This window comes from Canis lupus, chromosome 13 (genome assembly GCF_011100685.1).
Source record: "Canis lupus familiaris isolate Mischka breed German Shepherd chromosome 13, alternate assembly UU_Cfam_GSD_1.0, whole genome shotgun sequence".
Lineage (NCBI taxonomy): Eukaryota > Metazoa > Chordata > Mammalia > Carnivora > Canidae > Canis > Canis lupus.
Window position 1 is genome coordinate 35,966,650 of NC_049234.1, and position 21,435 is coordinate 35,988,084.

At 45.3% G+C, this 21,435-nt stretch overlaps 1 protein-coding gene and 1 non-coding gene across 17 annotated transcripts in view; both read right to left on the bottom strand.

Annotated features, from left to right (window-relative positions):
* Window positions 1-21,435, bottom strand: part of PTK2 (protein tyrosine kinase 2) — a 266,181-nt gene that overhangs the window by 49,534 nt on the left and 195,212 nt on the right. For all 16 annotated transcript variants that reach the window (XM_038555624.1, XM_038555623.1, XM_038555622.1 and 13 more), the window contains 6 exons: window positions 13,905-13,989; window positions 12,629-12,729; window positions 10,862-10,977; window positions 9,855-9,955; window positions 6,626-6,715; window positions 3,712-3,916 (listed from right to left, as the gene is read on the bottom strand). In XM_038555624.1, coding sequence (XP_038411552.1) covers window positions 3,712-3,916; window positions 6,626-6,715; window positions 9,855-9,955; window positions 10,862-10,977; window positions 12,629-12,729; window positions 13,905-13,989 — 698 coding nt within the window. The remainder of the gene's footprint in view (window positions 1-3,711; window positions 3,917-6,625; window positions 6,716-9,854; window positions 9,956-10,861; window positions 10,978-12,628; window positions 12,730-13,904; window positions 13,990-21,435) is intronic.
* Window positions 1,158-1,213, bottom strand: MIR151 (microRNA mir-151). The gene has a single exon (NR_049242.1). It is a non-coding gene; the product is annotated as a microRNA mir-151 (primary transcript).

Here is a 21,435-nt window from a genome sequence, read left to right on the forward strand (position 1 = left end):
TACAAAGTTTAAAAAATAAAAAAATATGGTATAAAACTTTAAGGTGATAAACTTTATTGTTTATTTCCCTTATTAGTCTAAAAAGGATTTGAGAAATCACACATTAACTTAACATGTTTCCCTAGACTGAGATGAAACAGACAACCTTACTTTATGGTGGCACAAACACCCTGGAGAAGCTCCAAAAGGGCAAATACTAAAGCTGTTGATTGTGGTTTCCTTGGCACAGAATCCACCAAAGAACTGACTGAATTAACCGGGGTTCAATGATTTATTTCATTCAAAAACTACTTGTGGCACCCTTACAACCTGTCAGTCATATAGGATGAGCAGCCCACAGTGTTTACACTTGCTACCAGACCACCCGCAGGCTGACCTCCTTGTCCTTCTCTGTGGAATCACATCTGTGAACAAGAAAGTGGGATTTAAGGAGAATAGGTGCTTGGAGACATGGAGCTCCCCCGATGGAAGTCTGACCTGAGTACTGTCTGATGCTGCTGGACAAGATGCATCCCCAGAGCCACTTCTCTCAACTTAGAGTAACACACACACATACATGGGATCCCACAGTGATCTGAGACCATTCAAATTATTTCTTTTAAGGCAGACATGGAGAGAAGGATCTGGGAAACGTTACTAACTGAGCTGGGGTAGACTATCTGCAATTTATTCCTTTGTTAAGCAATCTCCGATATAGTAAAAATTTTGTAAAACTCAATAGAAAAATCTGCTTAATCACTGAGACCCACTGTTACATATAAATGTCTGAGTAAACTATCATAAAGTTATATTTTATTGGCCCCTTTGGCAGCCATATTATACATACTCAAAATGCAAAGTCAAACACCACTTCGGATTAAAACACAAAACAAATTAATGGTCAAGAGCTGTGCTAACTGTGCACAAGAGATCCATAAATCATAGTCTAGATACATTATACATTCATGTATGCGTATGTGTATGAAATCATATTTAGTTCTAAAAATTCACCTAGATAGTTTTTGGAACTACTTTACCTAATGAAATAGTCCTTCAATTAACACTGACATGAGGTTTCCCGTGCTAAGCCATAACTCGAGCGGCTGTGTGACCCCACTGCGCACAGGCCCCTGGCCTGTGGGTGCACGCAGCACCGAGGCGAGTATGACGATCCCTGCCCTCAAGGAGCCTCAGTCTAGTAGGGCTGAGACATACTAGACTGTGAGCTCCTCGAGGGCAGGAAAGGTGCTGTAGTCCTCTTGCCCCAGAGACCGGCCCCAGGCTCAGCTCTAGTGGTGCTCACAGTGTTTGTGGACCGGGCTGAACGCAGGTGCAGCCACCTGGGGCAGTGCAGGCTGAGCACAAGAAGAACAAACTGCTCTGGAGACTCTGAGGGCGGAGGCTCGCAGGCTGTGGAGCCGGGAGGAGTGGGCATGGGAGAGAAGCCAAGAAAGATGGACGGGGCTTCCCCAGAAGGATATTCCAGGCCCAGGGCATTAGCACGACCACAGTGTGAGAAAGGGGTGGGAACACACCATTAGGCCACGATGGAAGGGATCTCCAGTCTACTCTGGAAGCCTCTACCTAACATGGGAGTCACAGGGACCCTCCCCAACTGAGGGCTGTTGGAGCAAAGGAGCCGCTCATCCACAGCGATGTTTCTGAAGATCAACTAAGGGGCTACACCAGATTGATGGACAGTCCAGGTAGAGGAGCAGGGGACAGTCCAGGTGGAGGAGCAGGGAGCAGGGGTCACAAGACAGGGTGGCGAGGAATTCCTGCCCACTCCCCAATGGAGAGGAACACGGAGGCACCTCTGGAGCCTACTGCAGGCGAGGGACGGGCTGCCCAGGAGGCCAAGCAGCAGACTTGCTTTAGGATGAATGCGATGCCCAGTAGCAACGCGAATGCGGTTCTGGGCCTTGTGAGGAGAGGCAGGATGGAAGCTGACAGAAGCGGAAGATGGCCCAGGAAGCACACTGAGAGAAAGGAGGGCGGCCGGGGTGGACGATTGGTCAATACTCATAGTGGCAGCAAAGGAGCAGCAGGTCAGGGGGAAAGAGTAGGTGTTGGGGAGGCAGGCGGATGGAAATGGGGTCGGGCGGGGGGATTTCAAGGATAGAATCTGTCAAATTCTGGGGAAAGATCAAGGAAGAACAAAAAAATGTATGAGCAAAACATGAAATAAAGGACGTTCAAAATCCAGCTCTAGTAAGTGAGAGCATGTCTCATTAATTGTATGAGAATCAAGAAACTGACGTTTAGCTTGAAGAAAGCTATCTAGAAACACCTGAAGGGCTGTCACGTGGAAGGCAGAGCTGGGCTATCCGATGGGGCCTGAGAGGACGGGGCCAGGCTTGCAGGTGTGCAGCATGGGACCCAAAGAAGACCCCCTTTCACAGTGTGCTGTTCACCATGTGGTGAGTAATGCTGACCTGTCTCCTCTACTGGGCTGAAAACTCTGGGGGGCAGGGTTGTATTTTGTTCACTGTTGAACCTACAGAACCTAATTTGGAACAAAGTAGGTGCTTAGCCAATAATCCCCTGCCGGATGAATCTTGTATCCCTCTCCCTATCAGCCTCATTCGTCCGTTAAACATGCACTTGCCAGGAGCCTTGTCTAGTAAGCTGAGTTGCCTGGAGATGAGACTGGGCTACAGGCCATGTAGACAGGCTTTAAGCTCTGGGGGACAAGGATGGGCCCGAGGAGCCACCAGGGTCTTCTGGGCCCTGATATTTGGTAATTTTCTATGAAAAAAGATGAAAATACACCAAATTTTAAAAATCCTACATAAAATCAGGGAAGTATGAAGACAGGTGATTCAGCACACATTAAACTATGGTGTTGGTTACAATAAAGCTCCCTATGAATATGTATCACATTCAAATACCTTATTTATCACAGTATTAAGTCTCAACCTAGACTTCAATTCAACAATTTACTGAGCATGTATTAGATGCCTGCACTGGGGCCACAGAAGTAAGACACAGTGATGCCCATCAAGAGCTCAGGGCCTGGCGGTGACCCAGACACGCACACGAGAAATTCTCCCGGCCAGGTGGCACAGTCAACTCTGTGCAGACACTGTGCGGGGCTCAGCTGACGGGCCCTCCCTCTGCGGGACCAGGAGCTACCAGAGGTTTGGGTCTGGCAGTGCCTGGCACAGAGCAGGAGCCATAAAATGGTAAGGTAGATGTTTGGATGACGACAAACACAAGAAAAAGTGCCAAAGAGTGGCTGTTTGGGGGCAGGGCTGACAAGGGAAGTACCCTGAAGGAGATAACATCTGAGCTGGATTCTGAAGACCAAATGGGCGGTTAGTGGGTGGCATAGCTGAGGGACAGCATCTCCGGGCAAGCGAACAGCACGTGAGAGTGGGTGGGCCAGGCCAGGAGAAGTGTAAGCGGTTAGGAGCGCGCTGGAGATGGAGGAGGAGTGGGAGATGGAACTGGAGGGGCAACTAGGGACTCCATTCTTATGGGTCCTGTAAGCCATGCTAAGTCAGTCAGAAGTTAGGGGAGGAGAGATGTGATCATAACTATAAGATAGAATCTCCTGAGGATTCTAGCAAGCTGTAAATAAATGCAAACCAATTAATAAGTAATTATGTCTGCTGGAGAATAGGTCAGCCTTAGCCGTCCTGATAGAATGGCCTGGAAACACTATGACTGCATGGGAGGAGAAGCCGCATGAGCCTGCCCCAGCCCGGCCCTCGCTCCCCCCACTCCTACCTGAGCTGAGCTTTGAGCTCAGTGAACCGGGGCCGCCTGCTGGGGTCATAAGCCCAGCATTTCGTCATAAGGCTGTAGAGGGTAGGAGGGCAATTTGGAGGCATTGGTAATCTCTCCCCATTCTCAATTCGACCGATCACATCATTGTTCTTCACTCCTTGAAAAGGCTTCACACCATGCATCAGTATCTCCCACATACATACACCTGTGAAGTGGGAATGAAAACAAAGCCGTGAGCTTGCTGGCAAGAGGAGGATGCCCAGCTGGCAGGAGGAACTTCAGAGCTGGCAAGAAAGGACCAGTGGTACGATTTTGGGCAAGTCAGCTAAATAAAGCAGCATTCAATAAACTCTGTTATAAATAAGAACAGCAATATTAACGTACTGTGATTCAAATAATGAAATATTAAGTTATTACCCAAAAAACTCCCAAGTTTTTCTAGGAGGATTACTTCTCTAAAAATTCTGTATTAGAAAGTGGCCCACCAGGTACAGTGATCCTTCATGGTTTAACGAACCAGTTCAAAACAGGCTGAATGAATTTTACCCTGCCCCCCTCAACCGCAGCCCAGCCTGCTGAGGATCATGGCAGTGGACCTGAGGCCTAACAAAATGCTACAATTTAAGCCTTACAGTTTTAGAATACACAGGCTCCTTAAACAAGGCAGCCCGCGCGTGGCTAGGGTGCACGCTGACACCATCACCTGGCTCGTGCATGAGTTGGTCACAGGGTTCCTGTCCCCATGGGCAAGCTCTGGACTCCCTGGGCTGCAGCGGCCCTGCCCACACACCCCTCACTCACACTCTACCCTTGCAGACGCGTTCTTGGTGTCCTCTGAACAACACCCGAGAGCCCACTAAAACAGTAAACAAGCAAACGGAGCCTAAGGCAGAGAATGACGACCACACGCTCTGGCCGGGAAACCAGAAGCGTGGGCTGGCGGGGACAGCAGGTGGCTTTGCACGTCTCCGGGGCTGCTCTGGAGGCCCTGCCAAACCTGAACACGCCGCACACTGCTAGCCTCTGCACTTGGTGCCCCTTTCATCTTCTCTGCGAACGCTCCTCGTTCTGTGTAAGTGCCGCCTGCTGCCCCCGCTCCCCACGGCGAACCCTGTGGGGCCTCTGCTAGCTGCACACGAGTCACAGCACTTACAGGGGGCGTGCCTCCAAGGCAGCGGGGCACGGCATCCTACCAACGTGAGTGACATTTTGATGTTTTCCAAATTCTAGTCATTCCAAAGTGAAGAGTGGATGACAGAAATAACGCCTTACTTCTGCATTTCTCACTAGAAATTCTGACAACGTTATCAGAAACAACAACGCCGGGTGTCATTTCTTGAGACCTTAATATGCTTCTGGCACCCCTCTTTGAAATTTATATATGTCATCCTTAATCCCTATACCTTACATTTCTTTAAATACTGTATTTTATCAAATCTAAGATGCCACTTATTATGAAATACACTATTATTTTTATGTGACCAAAAATGGGGGAAAATATTGCCAACTAAGTTATGGCACCGTCCTTTGTTACTGCTTAGAATAATTTTACTTTTACCGAAGAGCGCTTCCAAACCCACTCAGATGAGCAAGATGAACAAAACAAAGTCCACACGAGTGTAGGCAAGGAAACCACGGAAGACACGCCCCCCAACTAACACCGACCATAAGATGCCACTGATTTACAACACACTCCAGTTCTAGAGAAGCTAATATGTGAAAAAACAGGCATCTGAGAACCTTTGAAAACTGAAATTTCCTTGGCAGGGTAAGGAACTTGCTCTCTGGGTCACATGGCTGATAAGTGAGGTCCTGGGACGTGAAGCCATGTCTGTCGGACCTTGGAGCCCTTTCTAAAGTGTGTCACACTATTTCCTGCTCTGGTGAAAAGCTCCTTCCTTCACCTGTTATCATTTAGGGCACTAGATAAAACCAACAGCAAATAAACAGAAGAAAAAAAATAAGAACACACACTTGATATATGAAGGTCTTTTTAATGATAGGGGAAGAAGGTACATAATCCCATCAGGGCATCTCCTCTGAAGTAGATGAAAATCTAGCAGAGAAAACACACAGGCAACACTGTTCATAAGATCAATGTGTGAGTGTGATAACAGAGAGAGAAAGTGCAGGAACACAGAGAGAAGGGAGGGTATGTCTGGAGGACACACAGGCTACATAAGGCTTCATGGAAGAGGAGACATTTCAGGTGACCTCGAAGGTCAGACAGCATTTCACCTAAACAAGAGGGTGTTAGGACAACATGTTCCAGGTGGAAGGACTTACAGCAGAAGGGGGGTGGGGGAGTACCATTTGATCGAGAAGGAAGAGTGGTTTGAAATCTGGATGAAGTAGTCGAAGTGAGCAGTGCAGAACGAGTGAGGGCCCCCCTGTCACAGCAGTGGGAAGGCACCACCAGAACCCCCAGAGTGGCAGGAGGGCGATGGCCTTGGGGCAGGTGGGAAGCCACAGAGGACAGAGGCGGTTGGACTCTAGGACAATGAGGGAAGCACAGCAATAGATACTCTGGGTCTGAGGACCCAGAACAGAACCAGAGGACAGGCCAACCATTTAAGGTCATCCACACAGAAGGAACGAATGAGGTGGCAGAGAGAGAGGAGAGACGGAAGGAAGGAGGGAAGACTGCTCCCAGGGAGGGCTGCAGAGATGGCACAGGGAGACAAAGGGGTGGAGAAGGGAGGGTCAGACAGTGGGACCTCCTCATAGGACCACCCTAGAGCTGGCGCTCCGCAGGCGCCCAGTGGCTGTCGAATGAACCAAGAGGATGTCTGTGAAGGAGCGGTCCGGCAAGGGAAGGCAAATGAGCTTAACACCCTGAAAAGAGCCAATGCTATGTCTGTTGTAGAGTATATGAAATATGCTTTAAAAACACAAAACTTTTCAAAATACTCACCAAACATCCATACATCACTAGCTGAGGTAAAACGTCGAAAATTGATGGACTCTGGAGCCATCCACTTAATAGGCAATTTTCCTTTGGAAGCTAGAAGATTAATTTTAGAAAGTGAATTTTCCTTGTTATCTGCTCAAGGATCTAACAGTTACAGCTAGCTGAGATTTTTAGTATCAAAATAAAAAGCTTCAAGTATCTGACTCCTTGGACTTTCTGTTTATTTGGAAGAACTACTTTTTGTTTCCTTGGTGTGGTGAGGTTGTCTGGAGAGACCTGGTTAGACTGTGGCAGGGAAATAAAACACTGAAGCCCTCCTCTGTGCGGAGAGGCGGGGGATGAGGGAGTGAGAGTGGGCCCCCTCAGCTGGTGCTCTTAGTCTGCAGCTTGGTGATGTGGAGCTCTGCAGTCTCCCCAACAGATCCTGACCTGCCGGCTGGAACCACCGGTGATGACACCCAATAGGTTCTCGTCTATGGTAGTGAACATCTTTAAACATCGAACCACTGTTCCCAGGGGAGATGTGTGCATGCACATACATATCTCACAAAGATCATAATCTTAAACCCTGAAAACAACTAATCATGGTAGGTTTTTTTCCTTCTGAAAACGAGGTTCAGACACGTTAGGTGACTTGCCTCAGGCTGCCCCACTGCCAGGCGCCCGAGCTGGGGTTTAAGGCCAGGCCCTAGCCCAGAGCCAGAGGGGCTCACTGTCCTGTGCCACCCCCTCCCATCTCCATCTTCCCGCTGGGACAGGCTCCAGTTTTCCACTGCTCCCTACATGTGCGTACATGACTACAAAAGCACTGTGAGTATGACTTTGGGAGTTACAAATTTTAAGTGACTAGGTGAAGGCGCAAACACGTAATATGTAACGAGGACTGACAACCATATCTTCATGGGTATGTGAAGAGCTGGACATGCGACAGAATGAAAAAGTATACCTCCCAGGTGAGCCTAAATCGTCCTTCTCTTGAAGGATACACACCTTCCTTCTGTGCCACAAAGGAAACAACTCACCACCCACTGAACATTCCTTCAATTGCTGGGTTATAAGACGAATGGCCCAGAATACCTTTCCTCAAGGAATTCTAATTCTAAAAGGTAGACACGTCTACTTGAATATGGAACGGAGTGTGACACAGACACTGAGTAAATGCCAGGTGCCCTGGGAGCAGAGGAAGCCCACGGCTGAGCGGTGTGGCAGAGAAGGCTGCAGGGGTGTGGGGAGTGGGAGTCCACAGGGGCAGGAGCCCTGGTTCGAGGAGGTGCCTGTGCTCTGCCAACCCTGTCGAGGATCTGGACTTCCTTCTAGGAGCAACATGTGCCTCTGAGTACCTTAATCAGGAGACAACTTCATCTGAGTCATTTCTTTTTTTCCACTTCAAGCACTTTCATGACAAATGACGTCATATCCTCTGTTCAATTCCTTGCAAACAAATTTTTCTACACCTGTGTTCTGAATAAAAGCTCCCCAACCTTTAGGATCTTATGGTTTTCCTGAAGCCTAGTGGAATCTGCACTTACTGATCTGAGATGACAATAAATACATGAATTGATCGACTACTCATTTTAAATGCTGTCAATGCGATATGAAGCCTTGACCAGCACGCTCTTGGGAGGTCAGCTCTTTACTGGGAGGCCAGAACCTGGACCTGTCAGGGCTTGAGCTGGATAGGAAATGTATTTTAAAATAGTAGAAAGCTGGCCTGGCCATTTTCAAGTTAAATGACCAAAATGAATGAACCACCTAAGAATTTTCTTTTCACATAACAGAGAATCTCTGTTAAAACTGTCTCAGGTTGTAGTAGACAGAAGGCATGGGGAAAGAGAACTGTCATGAGCCATGGTATAAAATGAAGGAAACTCATTTTACATGTAAAATCTGGGCTCATTTTGCCACAATATAAAAATTTAAAAAACGGAGAAAGAAAATGGCCTTCCTAAAATGGTAGTAGGAATCAGAAAATACAGTAAGAGCATAACATGGATCTGTAATCAAGTCTTAGCTGAAATACTTGGAATGTGAACATTTGTTAATAAAAATATCTATTTAAAAAATAAATTATTATTTCAGTAATAATTTAAAGAACCAAGCCAACTCCAAAATTGGCAAAATATCACACGAGCTGGATTTCAGCTCTAAAACCAACTGATCAAAGTCTCTGGAGTTAGTAGATTAGGGATTTTTCTGTCCGACTGCTTCCACCAAGTCAAGGCACCCAGTCCTTCTTTGTAAGATGTCTAACTATGTCTGCCAGTTGAAGGATGTCTGGGCTGATTCCAATTTTTGGCTACTGGAAATAAGGTTGCAATGAACATTGAAATGCAGGAATGCAGGTTGCAATGAAATTCAAATGCGCATTTTGTGCGACTGTCAGTTTTCATTTCTTTGGGAGAAGTACACAGGAGTGTAACTGCTGGATTGTATGGTACCTGCATATTTAATTTTTAAAGGATCTGAGAAACTCTTTCAGAGTGGCTGTACCGTTTTACATTCTCACAAGCATTTGGCAATCACTATGTAGATTTTAGCCATTCTGACAAGTGTACAATGGTAGCTCATCGCAGTCTGAGTTTACATCTCCCCAGTGGGTAGAGACCCTGACTGCCTCTGCCCAGGCTTCTCTGCCTTTTCAGTGAAGCCCCTCTTCCCATCATTTGTCCACATGGTATTCCTGGTTTCTGTTTTCCCTGCTGAATTCTGAGAGCTCATCCTACACTGTGGATACCAGTCCTTTGTGGAGTGGCTCATGGCTGTGGATGAGCACTGTGCATGGCAAATATCCTCCAGGTGTGCACCTTGTGTTTCCACTCTCTTAACAGGGTGTATTGCGAACTCAAAGTTTTCATTTTGATTAGGTCCCATCTATCAAGCGTTTCCTTTTATGGATTGTGTTTTTCATGTTAAGTCAAAGGACCCTTTTTCTAGTCCTAGATCCTAAAGATTTACTCCTATGTTTTTCCTAAAAGTTTTATAAGCTTTATGTTTTATAATTAAGCTTATGATCCACTCTGAGTTAACGTGACGTGAGTCGAGGTGAGGTCCACTTTTTGTCTCTGGATGTCTGACTGCTCCAGCTCCATGTACTAAAGGCTGTCTTTCTTCTGCTGAACTTATTTTATGCCTCTGCCAAAAACCAGCTGAGCTTATTAGGACACACCTGTTAAGAAATAAAAATCATTAAAGATTTTGAGTTTATTGCCTCTTTGTTGTTCTGATTCCTTACCTTTGTAGTAAGTACTGTCTTCCATATATCGGGATAATCCAAAGTCTCCTAGTTTTACACAATCGTTTGAGGACACCAGAACATTCCGAGCAGCAATGTCCCTGATAAGGAAGAATTCGGGAGAATAAATTTTAATACAATGAAAACAAACCCACAAACTCATCTACATTACATAAAGAAATACTGATAGGTACTTTGAAAAATAGCTTATAGGCAATGCAAACATATTTATCACACACTGAAAATAAAGGATACTTTTATGATTTTACTTCAAATATATTCCTTTTGGCAGACATTTACTCATTAATATGATGATTAATATCTTGAATGATGGCAAAGTATATTCTCAAATAATGAATAAAAAGTGAATTATTACTTTTCATACAATCATATTACCAACTGCATTAATGGACAGACAGTGATGCATGACTGGGACTGTAACCCTCCTGCTACTAAGACATCTAATTGCATAAAATCAAAGTCATCATCTAAACCCTTGCAAATGATTTTGCTGATGTAATTTATTACCGTGCTAGGTTAACAAAGTAGTGGGCAAACTGTAAGGGCTTTCACTTGCATTCAAACTAGGGACCCAGATGAGAAACCGAAATTCCATAGAACGCCAATAGATGTCACTCATGACCTGCTGGGGTCCAGGGATGTCCCAGGACGGTACCCGCTTTAGGTCCACATGCTCGCTGTTCTAGTGCCGTGTACAGGCTCTCAACAGTATTTATGGAAGAGAGAACAGGCCTGAAAGCAAACTAATGTTTCAAACTCCATGTGAGGAAACCCTCTAAATTTGAGTACTAACAGGCCATGGTTCCTCTTTGGGCCAGCACAAATGCGGTGTGACTTTCTGGTGCTGCCCCTGTACAGCAGAGTCCAGTGGTACAAAGAATCATGGGGCACAGTGAGAGTCTCACCTCCGGTTCCTCCACTATCACTGCCCATCCCCACAGCCCCTGCCCAGAGGGCAGCTTACCAGCTTTATGACTGGATCTTACCTGTGCACAAATCTTTTGCTCTCCAGATACGCGAGAGCTGTACTAAGCTGATAGGCATACAGGATCAAAGATGCTAGATCCAAACTGTACTTCCTTACTTGCAGAAATGACCTCAGCTTTTGGAACAGTGACCAAGATAAAAAATAATTAGTGACAGAGAACATAAATCAAACTGCAAAGGAGCTACATTCAACAATACTACCCATTTCCAAGCACACTTTTATGAGAAGGGCTTCAATTCTCCCCTAAAACAAAGGGGTAGAATGAAACCAGCTCAGAAATCATGGTTAATCATTCTTTATTTGAATCCTATTATAAAACTGAAATCTTCATGATTATAGACAAATTTCTGAAAAAATACAGAAAGATGCTGCCAGGAAATGAATAAAAGTATGAGCTACTGCTAGATAGGAGCTGGGGGGACAAACAGATGGAGTTACCACCCTCACAAGCCTCGCACACAAGCATGGCCAGCAGCTGTGCCCCTCACCTCACTGGACCCCTGGCAGATCTGAGGGTAAGGTGATGAGGAGGAAGGGGAGGCAAGAAGTTCTCCCACCTTCCTCCAGGAAGTTTTGGGTGCAGAAAGGTGTGGGGGATTTACCCCATGGGGCTTTTCAGTCCTTATTGCTACTGTCATGATCAATTCAGCTAAATGTTAGCATTGCACAGGAAGGCAGACAGATGAATTTAACTCTAATTCTACAAAATCAATAAATACATAAAAGAGAAAGACTGAGCAACAGTTTAAGCCAGAAAAATTAGCAAATTCTCCAAAAACAAAAGTAGAAAAATACTGTAAACAAAAAATATACATAAACACTGCTTTTTTTGGAAAGGTAGAGCAGAGGAAGAAGGGGCACCGTGGAGGGCTGAAGTTATTTCATCCAGCAAACTAGGTTATCAAAAGCAGAAGACGGCAGTGGGGAGCCAGCAGGCAGGGCCTTTCAGAGGAAGGGAGGCTGAGGCTGTCCTAGAGAGAAGGAAGGACCCAAACTGCTCTGACTCCCGCTAACTGGAACCCTTCGTCTCCGTGAAAAGCAAAACCGTGTTTGGTGCCCTTTAAAAGAGAAGGACTGTATGTCATGTCTCAGGTTAAATTACTGAGTTTTAGTACCAGGAAGTGAAATGCAGACACCAGGAAAAACAACTTGTGTTCATCCCCAAGCAGGCAGGCTATAGAGTGGCCCGGGGAGCAGGTGCCCTGCCGAGGGTCTGATCTGGCGGGCCTGCACTGGGACCCGAGAATCTGACTTCTAACAAATTTCCAGGTGATGGTGACACACTAAGTAAGGAATTTCTGTGTTCTGGAGAAAGTCCACATGTGTTACTCAAATTTTAAAAAGAAACTGTGACTAATATCAGTTGGATAGGAAGACACCATAAAATGATTTCTTGAGCAGAATAAGGAACTGCAGATTTACCTAAATGTAGGTAAATGAATCCTCATTCAGAGTGCTTCTTCCATCCTCAGAGCCCTCGGCTAGCATTTGGCAATAGCACCAGAGACGAAAGAAGAACCACTTGGTCACCGGTGCTGCCGGCCCTGAGTTAGGGTGTTACTTGGGAATTTAATGATGAAGATGTTATATTCTCTGAACCCAAAACACAAGGGTTTCCTTCACATACTCCCCTTTCTTAAACAAAGGACACCAAACACTCAAGGTAGGCTGAACAACTGCCAAGCATGAGACCATCGTTTCATTGTCACTGTGACAAGTGGGCTGGCAATGCACCCAAATGGGCCAGGTCTGGGGGTCAGGATACCTCTCCAAGCGTGCACAGCTCCATGATTATCCAGACGGGGTTCTCCGTGATGACGCCAATCAACTTCACAATGTGAGGGTGGTCAAACTGACGCATTGTTACTAGGGAAAAACAGTTGTCCACAGTCATTCTTTTGATAGAGTGTTAGGTAAGGGTGGCTGACGTATGCTGTGTTTCTTGGCTTAGATGCTCTGTAGAAATAAACTAGTTGAGACAGAAGTCATTGCCAGGCTTTATCTCCTTAGGATATAGGATACAGAGATACAGGAACAGCATTAAAGACAGGCTTTTTTTGATGAAAGTATAATATGTATTTTGATGAAAGTTATAAATGTTGATAAAGTCATTATGACTTACTCTATGACTTATTAATTTATTGGACTGTTGGGTGCTAAATCTTTCCTCAAATAGAGGCATTCTTCCGATGTCCATGTAATGAAGGACACCGAGATTCATTCACATGACCAGTGTCTACCAAGTGCCTCTGATGGATTCAGTCCAGTGCTGGGCATGGGGTCTGAGCAGTCCTAGGCCCATGGAGCTAAAAGCCTAGAGAGGGGCAATAATAACTTCTAGGCCATGTTTATTTAGTTATAAATACTTAGGAAGGAGAGAACATGGTCTTGTGACATCTCCTGAGGTCAAACTACTTTAAGCAGATGGTTAGATGAGAAAGGACAAGCCCTAAGAAAGCAGCAAGAACATCCTAGCCTGAGGGCAGGTAGAAAGAGCCTGATGTGTACAGACAAACAGGATGAAATCCTGGCTCTCCACAAGTGTGCACTCAGCAGAGGACATCTACCCACCCTTGACCCTCCCAGCAGTGTCATCCCTGGATGTATGAACGGAGAGCCAATGGGCTGGTGCTGCAGCAGGAGTAGGGCACTGGTGGTGGTCCTGGCTCTTCCCCAGTCTGTGAGCTCCATCAAGTGGGACCGTGTCTGTCCTGCTCACCCCCAACCCTAGGGCCTGGTGGCAACCAGGCTGGACTCCTTTCTACATCTGCCCAATTCCAGTGCCAGGATGTCCAACACTACAGGTACCGAAGGATCAGGGACAGTAAATCTGTCTACCTTTACACCCCTAAACATCACAGCTTACCTGGAACATGTGGATATGTGCCCCTACAGATACAGGTATTAATTTGCAAGGCAAGATAGTAACTGTGGTTGTCACATACAAGTCAGAATATTATTTTTCTTACTTCTTCAAAGATAGCTTATATTTCACAAATGAAAAGTCAAATGGAGTTCCACAGAAATTTCTAGAAACTTACAGGCTTCTTGAAGGAATTTCTCTCTCACGCTGTCCGAAGTACAGTTTTTACATGTTTTAATTGCAACCGCCAAAGCTGGATTCTCCTGTGTTAGGGAAATTTCAGAATCACACACACATGCAAAAAGAGCTCTGTATGAATCAACGGACACATTCATGACAAGCTGTTTGTATGGCAACTCTGTGGATTCTGGGCCAGACAGAATCAGAACTGAAAATCTCAAGAGAGGAACATGTCAAATACTCTACAAAATCCCCAGAAAAAATGTCCAGACATGTTACAATGTAGGTAATTCATTCACTCATTGTTCCACAAGCATTCACTTTCTGCCATGTGCCAGGTGGCCTTTCAGGTACTCAGGATACACCAGTGAACAAAAAGGCAGTAAAGTTTCCTGTTCTACTCAAGGTTACCTTCCCGCTAAGAACAATGCACACAAGAAACCAGTGAATCCCAGAGTATGTTAGTAGGTAACAGAGCTGTGGACAAGGAAGGAGCGTGCCAAGACGTGCAAGGCAGAGACCAGGACCAAAAAAAAAAAACAAAAAACAAAAAAACAAAGGAAGGAGGGAGGGACTGCCGAGAGCTGGCCAGGGGCACAGCCAGGTTCATGGATGCTCTGGGACCCGAGGGGAGGCGTTGTGATGGGATGCAGCTGGGACAAGTGTGGGGTGTTGCAGGCGGGGCAGGGTGGGGTGAGGGGCGTCAGATGGCAGGGACCAGTGTGGCACAGGAGAGCAGGAAGGAGAATCAGAAAAAAAAAAAAAAAAGGGAAGGAGAATCAGAGTGAGCTCAGGGTCAGATCCAGCCGGAGGAGATCCTCAGTGGGGCAGGGGCATGAGTGCTGCACCTGGACACCCTGCAGCGCAGGAAGTAGGTGAGAAGAGAAGACACACAGTAGGCTAAGAGGGTGGTAGGCAAGGTCAAGAGAAACCATCAGCTCCTGCCTGCCAAAGAAGCTGATGTTTTCTTGAACAAGTTCGAAAGACAGAGCTTGAGACAGACAAGAAACGAGGCCATTCCAAAGCTTAATGGAATACCATACATGATTTTAATTAGCAACTTAAGTGCTCATCTTATCCTTGGCCCTACGTTGTCTCTGCCAGCACCACATATTCTTCACATTGGATGTTTTCGTAAGGTGCAAAAAAGACAAAGAGGACAGGATGGGAGGGAAAGAAGCAGGAGAACACGGCAAATGGACAAGGGTTTAAGAAGCCCTGCCTTATGTCTCCTGGCCATGGCTGCTGTGTCCCAAACTCCACCCTGCCTCAGGCTCCTGGTCCTCACCAGAGGCTCCCGAGAGGGGACAAGATCAGATGAAGGTACCATCACACAGGTGTGAGAAGCATCCAGCCTCAAGGCCCCAGAAGAAGGCTGTGTCATCTTGATTTCTTTAGTTTTCTCAATAGATTTTATAAATTATCTCACTGGGCCTACAGGCTGTCTGTAAGATAGCCTGACAAGATACAGAAGGCTCCAGGCTACCTATTTCACAGCCAGGTCAGCCAGAGGTGGACAGTTTTAGCTGCTTGCCCAAGGTCACCCTGCTAAGTGGCATGTCCCCTCTTCAACAGAGCTTTACCTCCAGAGTGACTGGGGCAGTGTGTACGTGTGACAAGCAGCAGGGAGTGGCGGTAGCTCGGCATGGAGTGGCTGCTCGTCACAAGATCTGGCTCTGAAATGGTGCCCATGCGAGATTCTCTGTGTTGACAAAGCCTAATTTGCCAAGCTCCCTCGGAAGAGTCCTTGCTATTGGGTTCTGAGTCACTATTCCTGGAAGTAGCAGCCTCAGGCAGAAAACATGACCCAGGAGGACACTGGGAAGACAAGACATTGGTTCCTGTCTTCTCAGCGCTGGAACATCCCAGAGCTGGATCCCCAGGCCAGCTCGATGCAAGGTGACCTTACTGAGTGTCCAGTCCTATTTCTATACCAACTTTCAAATTCTCTCTGTCATCCTCACTTTGCTTTTCAGCTCAGACTCTGATATCCAGCCCACCCATGCCTATTTTGATGAGGATGTAGCAAAGTTATTTTAAACTTGGTAACACCAAAACAGAACTCCTGATATCCCGCTATGATGGATCATCTTATGTGTCAAGTTGATGGGGCCGACAGGGTGCCCAGATATTTGGTCAAGCATATTCTGAGTGTTTCTGGAATGGATTTAATAAGCAAATAGATAGACTGAGTGAAGCAGGTTGCCCTCCTTAATGTGGTGGGCCTCATCTGATCAGCTGAAGGCCTGAGTAGAACAAAAAACTGATCCTCTCCTAAATAAGAGGAAATTCCTCCTGTCCAATTACCTTTGAGCTGGACATTGTTTTGTTTTGTTTTTTTCTACCCCTTGGAGTACAAGTACACTAGCTATGTTGGGTCTTAGGCCTTTAGACTCAGACTGGAAATAAGAAACCATCAGTTCTCCTGGGTCTCCAGCTGGCCATCTGTAGATCTGAGAATTGTCAGCTTCCATGATCACATGAGCCAATTCTTAACAAATCTTTTTTTTTTTTAAACATTTTTTTAAGATTTTTATTTATTTATTCATAGAGTCAGACAGAGAGAGAGGCAGAGACACAGGCAGAGGGAGAAGCAGGCATCACACAGAGAGCCTGATGTGGGATTCGATCCAGGGTCTCCAGGATCACGCCCTGGGCTGCAGGCGGTGCTAAACCGCTGCGCCACCGGGGCTGCCCCCAACAAATCAGTTTTGAAGGCACCCACAGCCTAGGGCTTCTGTTTTCCTGGGGAGCCCTCACATATGCCCACCACCAGACACATTTCCTCCTTAGCCTTCTTCGCCTCACTTAAGACACAGAATTCCCAGAGACGCTCAAAGTCAACAACCTAGTGGCCAGTTCTGATTCTTCAATTTCCCTCAGCTCCCATGGATCCAACAATCCAGGAACAAGACCTGTGTTCCCCACCTATAGAGTGCATCTGGAACCTGCTGCCCAGCTCTCGCCACTGCTGTAGGCTCACTCACTGGCTCCGCCACCACCACCACCTCCTGAACCCAGTAACATACTTGGAGTAAAAGCCCAGCCCTCTGCTGTGGGCCCCCAGGGCCCCTCTTCACCCAAACCTCTCACACTAGCCTCAGTTTCTAGGCTGCAACACCACTTCGTGCAGCTGCCTTTCTTGTTCTGCCTGACTGGACAGCTCCTCCCCCAGAAATCTGTGCTGAGATCCTTGTTCAAACTGTCCTGTCTAAAACAGTGCCCAGCTGCCTGCCCCACAGGCTAGCTCCCTGCTGTTCTGCACAACCCTCACCACAAGCTCCAAGCACAGAATTTTCCTTGAGTCACTTTACATTACCACCGCTTCTCAGGTTATTAGAATGTTATTATTCTACACATTATTACTATTCATTCCAATATACACATAGCATACACTGTCACTTACATTATTATTTTCACTCACTGAAATAGAAGTTTCAAGACAGTAGGTAACCTTATTGTCTTATTTGCCAAAAAATTTTGCCTTACAACAGTACCAAATTCCTAGTAGGTGCTCAATACATATTTGCGGTTAATGGATACTATTAAAATAAAACCTTTCTTTTGAATGCAGATGCCATTTATGAGTCAGCTGTGGCATATCTTAAAAATATCTTAGATTGCATTAATTTTAGATTTCACACTAATTGCACACCATATGATTCCAGAATATTAAACATTTTCAAACGAGAAGATATATAAATAGCAAAATGATTATAACACAAACTTGGGTCCCCTTTCTTAAGCTGCAGAGGCGGCATGCAGGACTCCAGGTCGTAATGGTAGCCTGGTCCCTGCAGGACAGTCGCTGCTGGTGCAGAACGTGAACAGGAGCACAAATAACTGTCTGCTAAATGTCTGATCTGAGGGCCTTCTTAGAATGGCTAGCCATACGCCACGCCAAGATCTAACTGCTTTGCTTTGAGTTAGTCTTTGTTTTCCTTAACCAGATGGGAAACTCCTTTAGGACCAGAACCATGAATTCTACCTCCATCTAAATATAGGGCCAGCTGGTATACTCTAGAAATGACACAAAATGCCCCCCCCCTTTTTAAAAAAAGATTTATTTATTTATTCATGAAAGACACAGAGTGAGAGACAGAGGCAGACACATAGGCAGAGGGAGAAGCAGGCTCCATGCAGGGAGCCCGATGTGGGACTCCATCCCAGATCCTGAGATCCCAGGATCACAACCTGAACCAAAGACAGTTGCCCAACCGCTGAGCCACCCAGGTGTCCCCCAAATGCCCTTTTTAACAGGAATTCTGAGTAACAACAATAGAAAATTCTGTAAGACCATAAAATCATCATCAACCCTGTGAATTTGTGCTCACATACTGGACATGGTGCTTTATGCAAGACAATGTGAAGAAGTGTAAAGAAAGTACTGCTCTCTCGCCTTCAGCCCAGGGCATGATCCTGGAGACCCAGGATCGAGTCCCGCGTCTGGCTCGCTGCATGGAGCCTGCTTCTCCCTCTACCTGTGTCTCTGTCTCTCTCTCTGTGTCTCTCATGAATAAATAAAATAAAATCTTTAAAAAAAAAAAAAAAGAAAGAAAGTACTGCTCTCTAAACACTGACAGCTTCCAACGGGTGCTGAACCTGATTCCACACGGGCCACACATGAACAGAGCAAGGGGTTCGCCATCAGTCCGAGGATTAGGACCTGTGGCTACTGGCCCCCACATGGGGCAGCAGAAGCCTGGAGAGTGCTGAACTATTAAGGGGCTCATCACAGACACCAGAATGTGGGAGAAGTCAATTCAAAGCAAGCAAGACTGAACCCGAGCAAAGTCATTTCTTTTTTAATTTTTCCTAAAACACCTTTTAAAAGAGGCAAATTCAAACACACCGAGGTAATTGCTCAAGGTATGGTTTTTAAAAACCTTCAAAATACAAGCAATATTTATGGGAGAGAGGTCTTTCAATGCTCAATGAAAGTACCACACTGGTGCCCACTATGTCTCCATAAAAGATATGATTAGGCTCTGAATTATTAACAACTAGGAGACATTTAAAAGATTTTAAGAAATCCAGAGAAGGGCTATTCTGGGATTAATTTTAAAAGAGATTTGATGGAAGAATGTGCAGGTGATCAGCAGATGCTCAAATAGTAAGAAAGAAGTCCCATCACCTCACCAAATGAAGACAACAGTGCGTGTGAACGAATGTCTCGACAGACTCTGTGTTCACTGGCTCTTAAAATGAACTTCAGGTCCCCATGCATGGTCTACCTGACCGTATCTTCTCTCCTTTCATGGTCCTCCCCCTGCACACCTCTGCGGCCACACTGGCCTTCTGTAGACTGCACCCTTCTTGCTTTAGGGCTCTGCTCCTGTGTCACCACCTATCAGAAGGCCTCCTTTGACCATCTCATGGGGAGAGCACCTCAACCTCCTCTTACTCATGCTTTTTCCACAGAGTACTTCTTCCCTACTCGACAGTTGGTATATTTGCCTGTCCCTTTCTGTCTCAGAGAAAATTTAAGTTCTGTGAGAGCAGAAATTGTGCCTGTTTTGTTCATTCTTATATCTAGCCACTTCGCTGTCATGTGGTACATGACTGAGAAATTGTTGCTGAAATAATTACTTGAGTCTCAAAGTAACCAGTGGCAGGTTTCTAGCTGTGATGTGTGTGCTGAGCTGTTGTTTGACTGATTATTAAAAATCCTTGATGAAATGTTACTTGATCTTATAGAACAAAGAACATAGCCCAGAAAAAGGACTTAATAGGAGCCCAGAGGAATGAATGGACTCCTTTGCACTATAAAATTAGACACCCACATTAAAGACAAACAGTCATGTACAACATATATCAGGAAGATACTCAACAAAAAAAGTGTGAACCCTGGTATTTTTCTTGTGTTTGGGATTCATTCAACAAATATTTAATAAACATTAGACAATGGATATTAAAAAAATTGTTCTCTTGTATTTTCACAACTAAAATGGGTTAGTTATTTTAAAAACACATGAAATAGGGACGCCTGGGTGGCTCAGCAGTTGGGCACCTGCTTTGGCTCAGGTCGTGATCCAAGGATCCAGGATCGAGTCCTGCATCAGGCTCCCTGTGAGGAGCCTGCTTCTCCCTCTGCCTCTCTTTCTCAGTCTGTGTCTCTCATGAATAAATAAATAAATCTTAAAAAAAAAAAAAGCATGAAATAAAGCCCACTAACCCTGCCATTATCTGTGTGGTCTTATTAAGTCGTTCTACTGTGGCAACTTCAGAATGTTTGCCGATCAACAATCTATGGACTGCAGGGAGCTCAGAGATGACTGAGTTCAAATGGAGTAATTCAGTCAGGAAACTTCACCTCCCCCACATCTCAGCTGGGTGTAGCCAAGTCAAAAAGTTAGTTGGTCTTTGAGTAATTTTAGATCCAGGGCTCTTTCTACTGCATTTTGCCTCAAAGAACAAAGTTACGAGAATTACGAAGATAATACAGATATTGTAAAAACAAAAAACAAAAAACAACAAACATCACCCCCCCAAAAAAAAAAAAAACAACAACTGGAAGAGGAGTTAACAGCTAGAAATACATAATAAATGACAGAGTTGTATGTAAGTACAAAGGTAAAGGCTTTCAAAAAAAAAAAAAAAAAGGTAAAGGCTTTCAAAACTGAAGTTTAAAAAAATGAAACCTCTCATTTGTTTAGGGACATGATGGCAATTGTCCATTGTTCCTGACAAAAACAAAAAACAAAACAAAAAAAAACTCTTTTAGCTCTCTAGTTCCAAAAATAATGGAACTAGTAATCACTATGTCACCTGTGCATGTACAAAGGATATGAAAAACTGACAGGTATGGAATTACTGGGGAAAATGCCATTTGCAGTTTCCAAAGCAGGGGTCACACAAAAGGTCAATCATCTGTGTTATTACAGACCTTCATTGACTGAAGATGGGAGTTACGTCCTGATAAACCCATCATAAGTTGAAAACATCCTAAGTTGAAAGTGTGCATAATATACCTACCAAATGTAACACATAAAGTAAAAAAACTGTTAAGTTGAACCACCCTTATATACAACCATCGTTAAGATAGGGATAGTCTGTGTACCTTTATTAGCACCATCTGTGTACACCTCTTTAAAAAGTTTCTTGAGCAAGTATGTACTCTTATTTTCTCTCTTTTTTTAAAAGTAGGCTTCACACCTAGCATGGAGGCCCAACGTGGGGCTAGGACCCACAGCCCTGAGAGCAAGACCTAAAATCAAGAGTTAAACATTTAGGGGCACCTGTGTAGCTCAGTGGTTGAACATCTGCCTTTGGCTCAGATTGTGATCCCATGGTCCTGGGACGGAGTTCAGGGTTCCTGTGGGGAGCCGGCTTCTCCTTCTGCCTATGTCTCTGCCTCTCTCTGTGTGTCTCTCATGAATAAATAAAATCTTTTTTATTTGTTTTAGAGTTTATTCACGAGAGACAGAGAGAGACAGAGAAAGGCAGAAACACAGGCAGAGAGAGAAGCAGGCTCCATGTAGGGAGGCCTATGTGGGACTCGATCCTGGGACTCCAGGATCACACCCTGG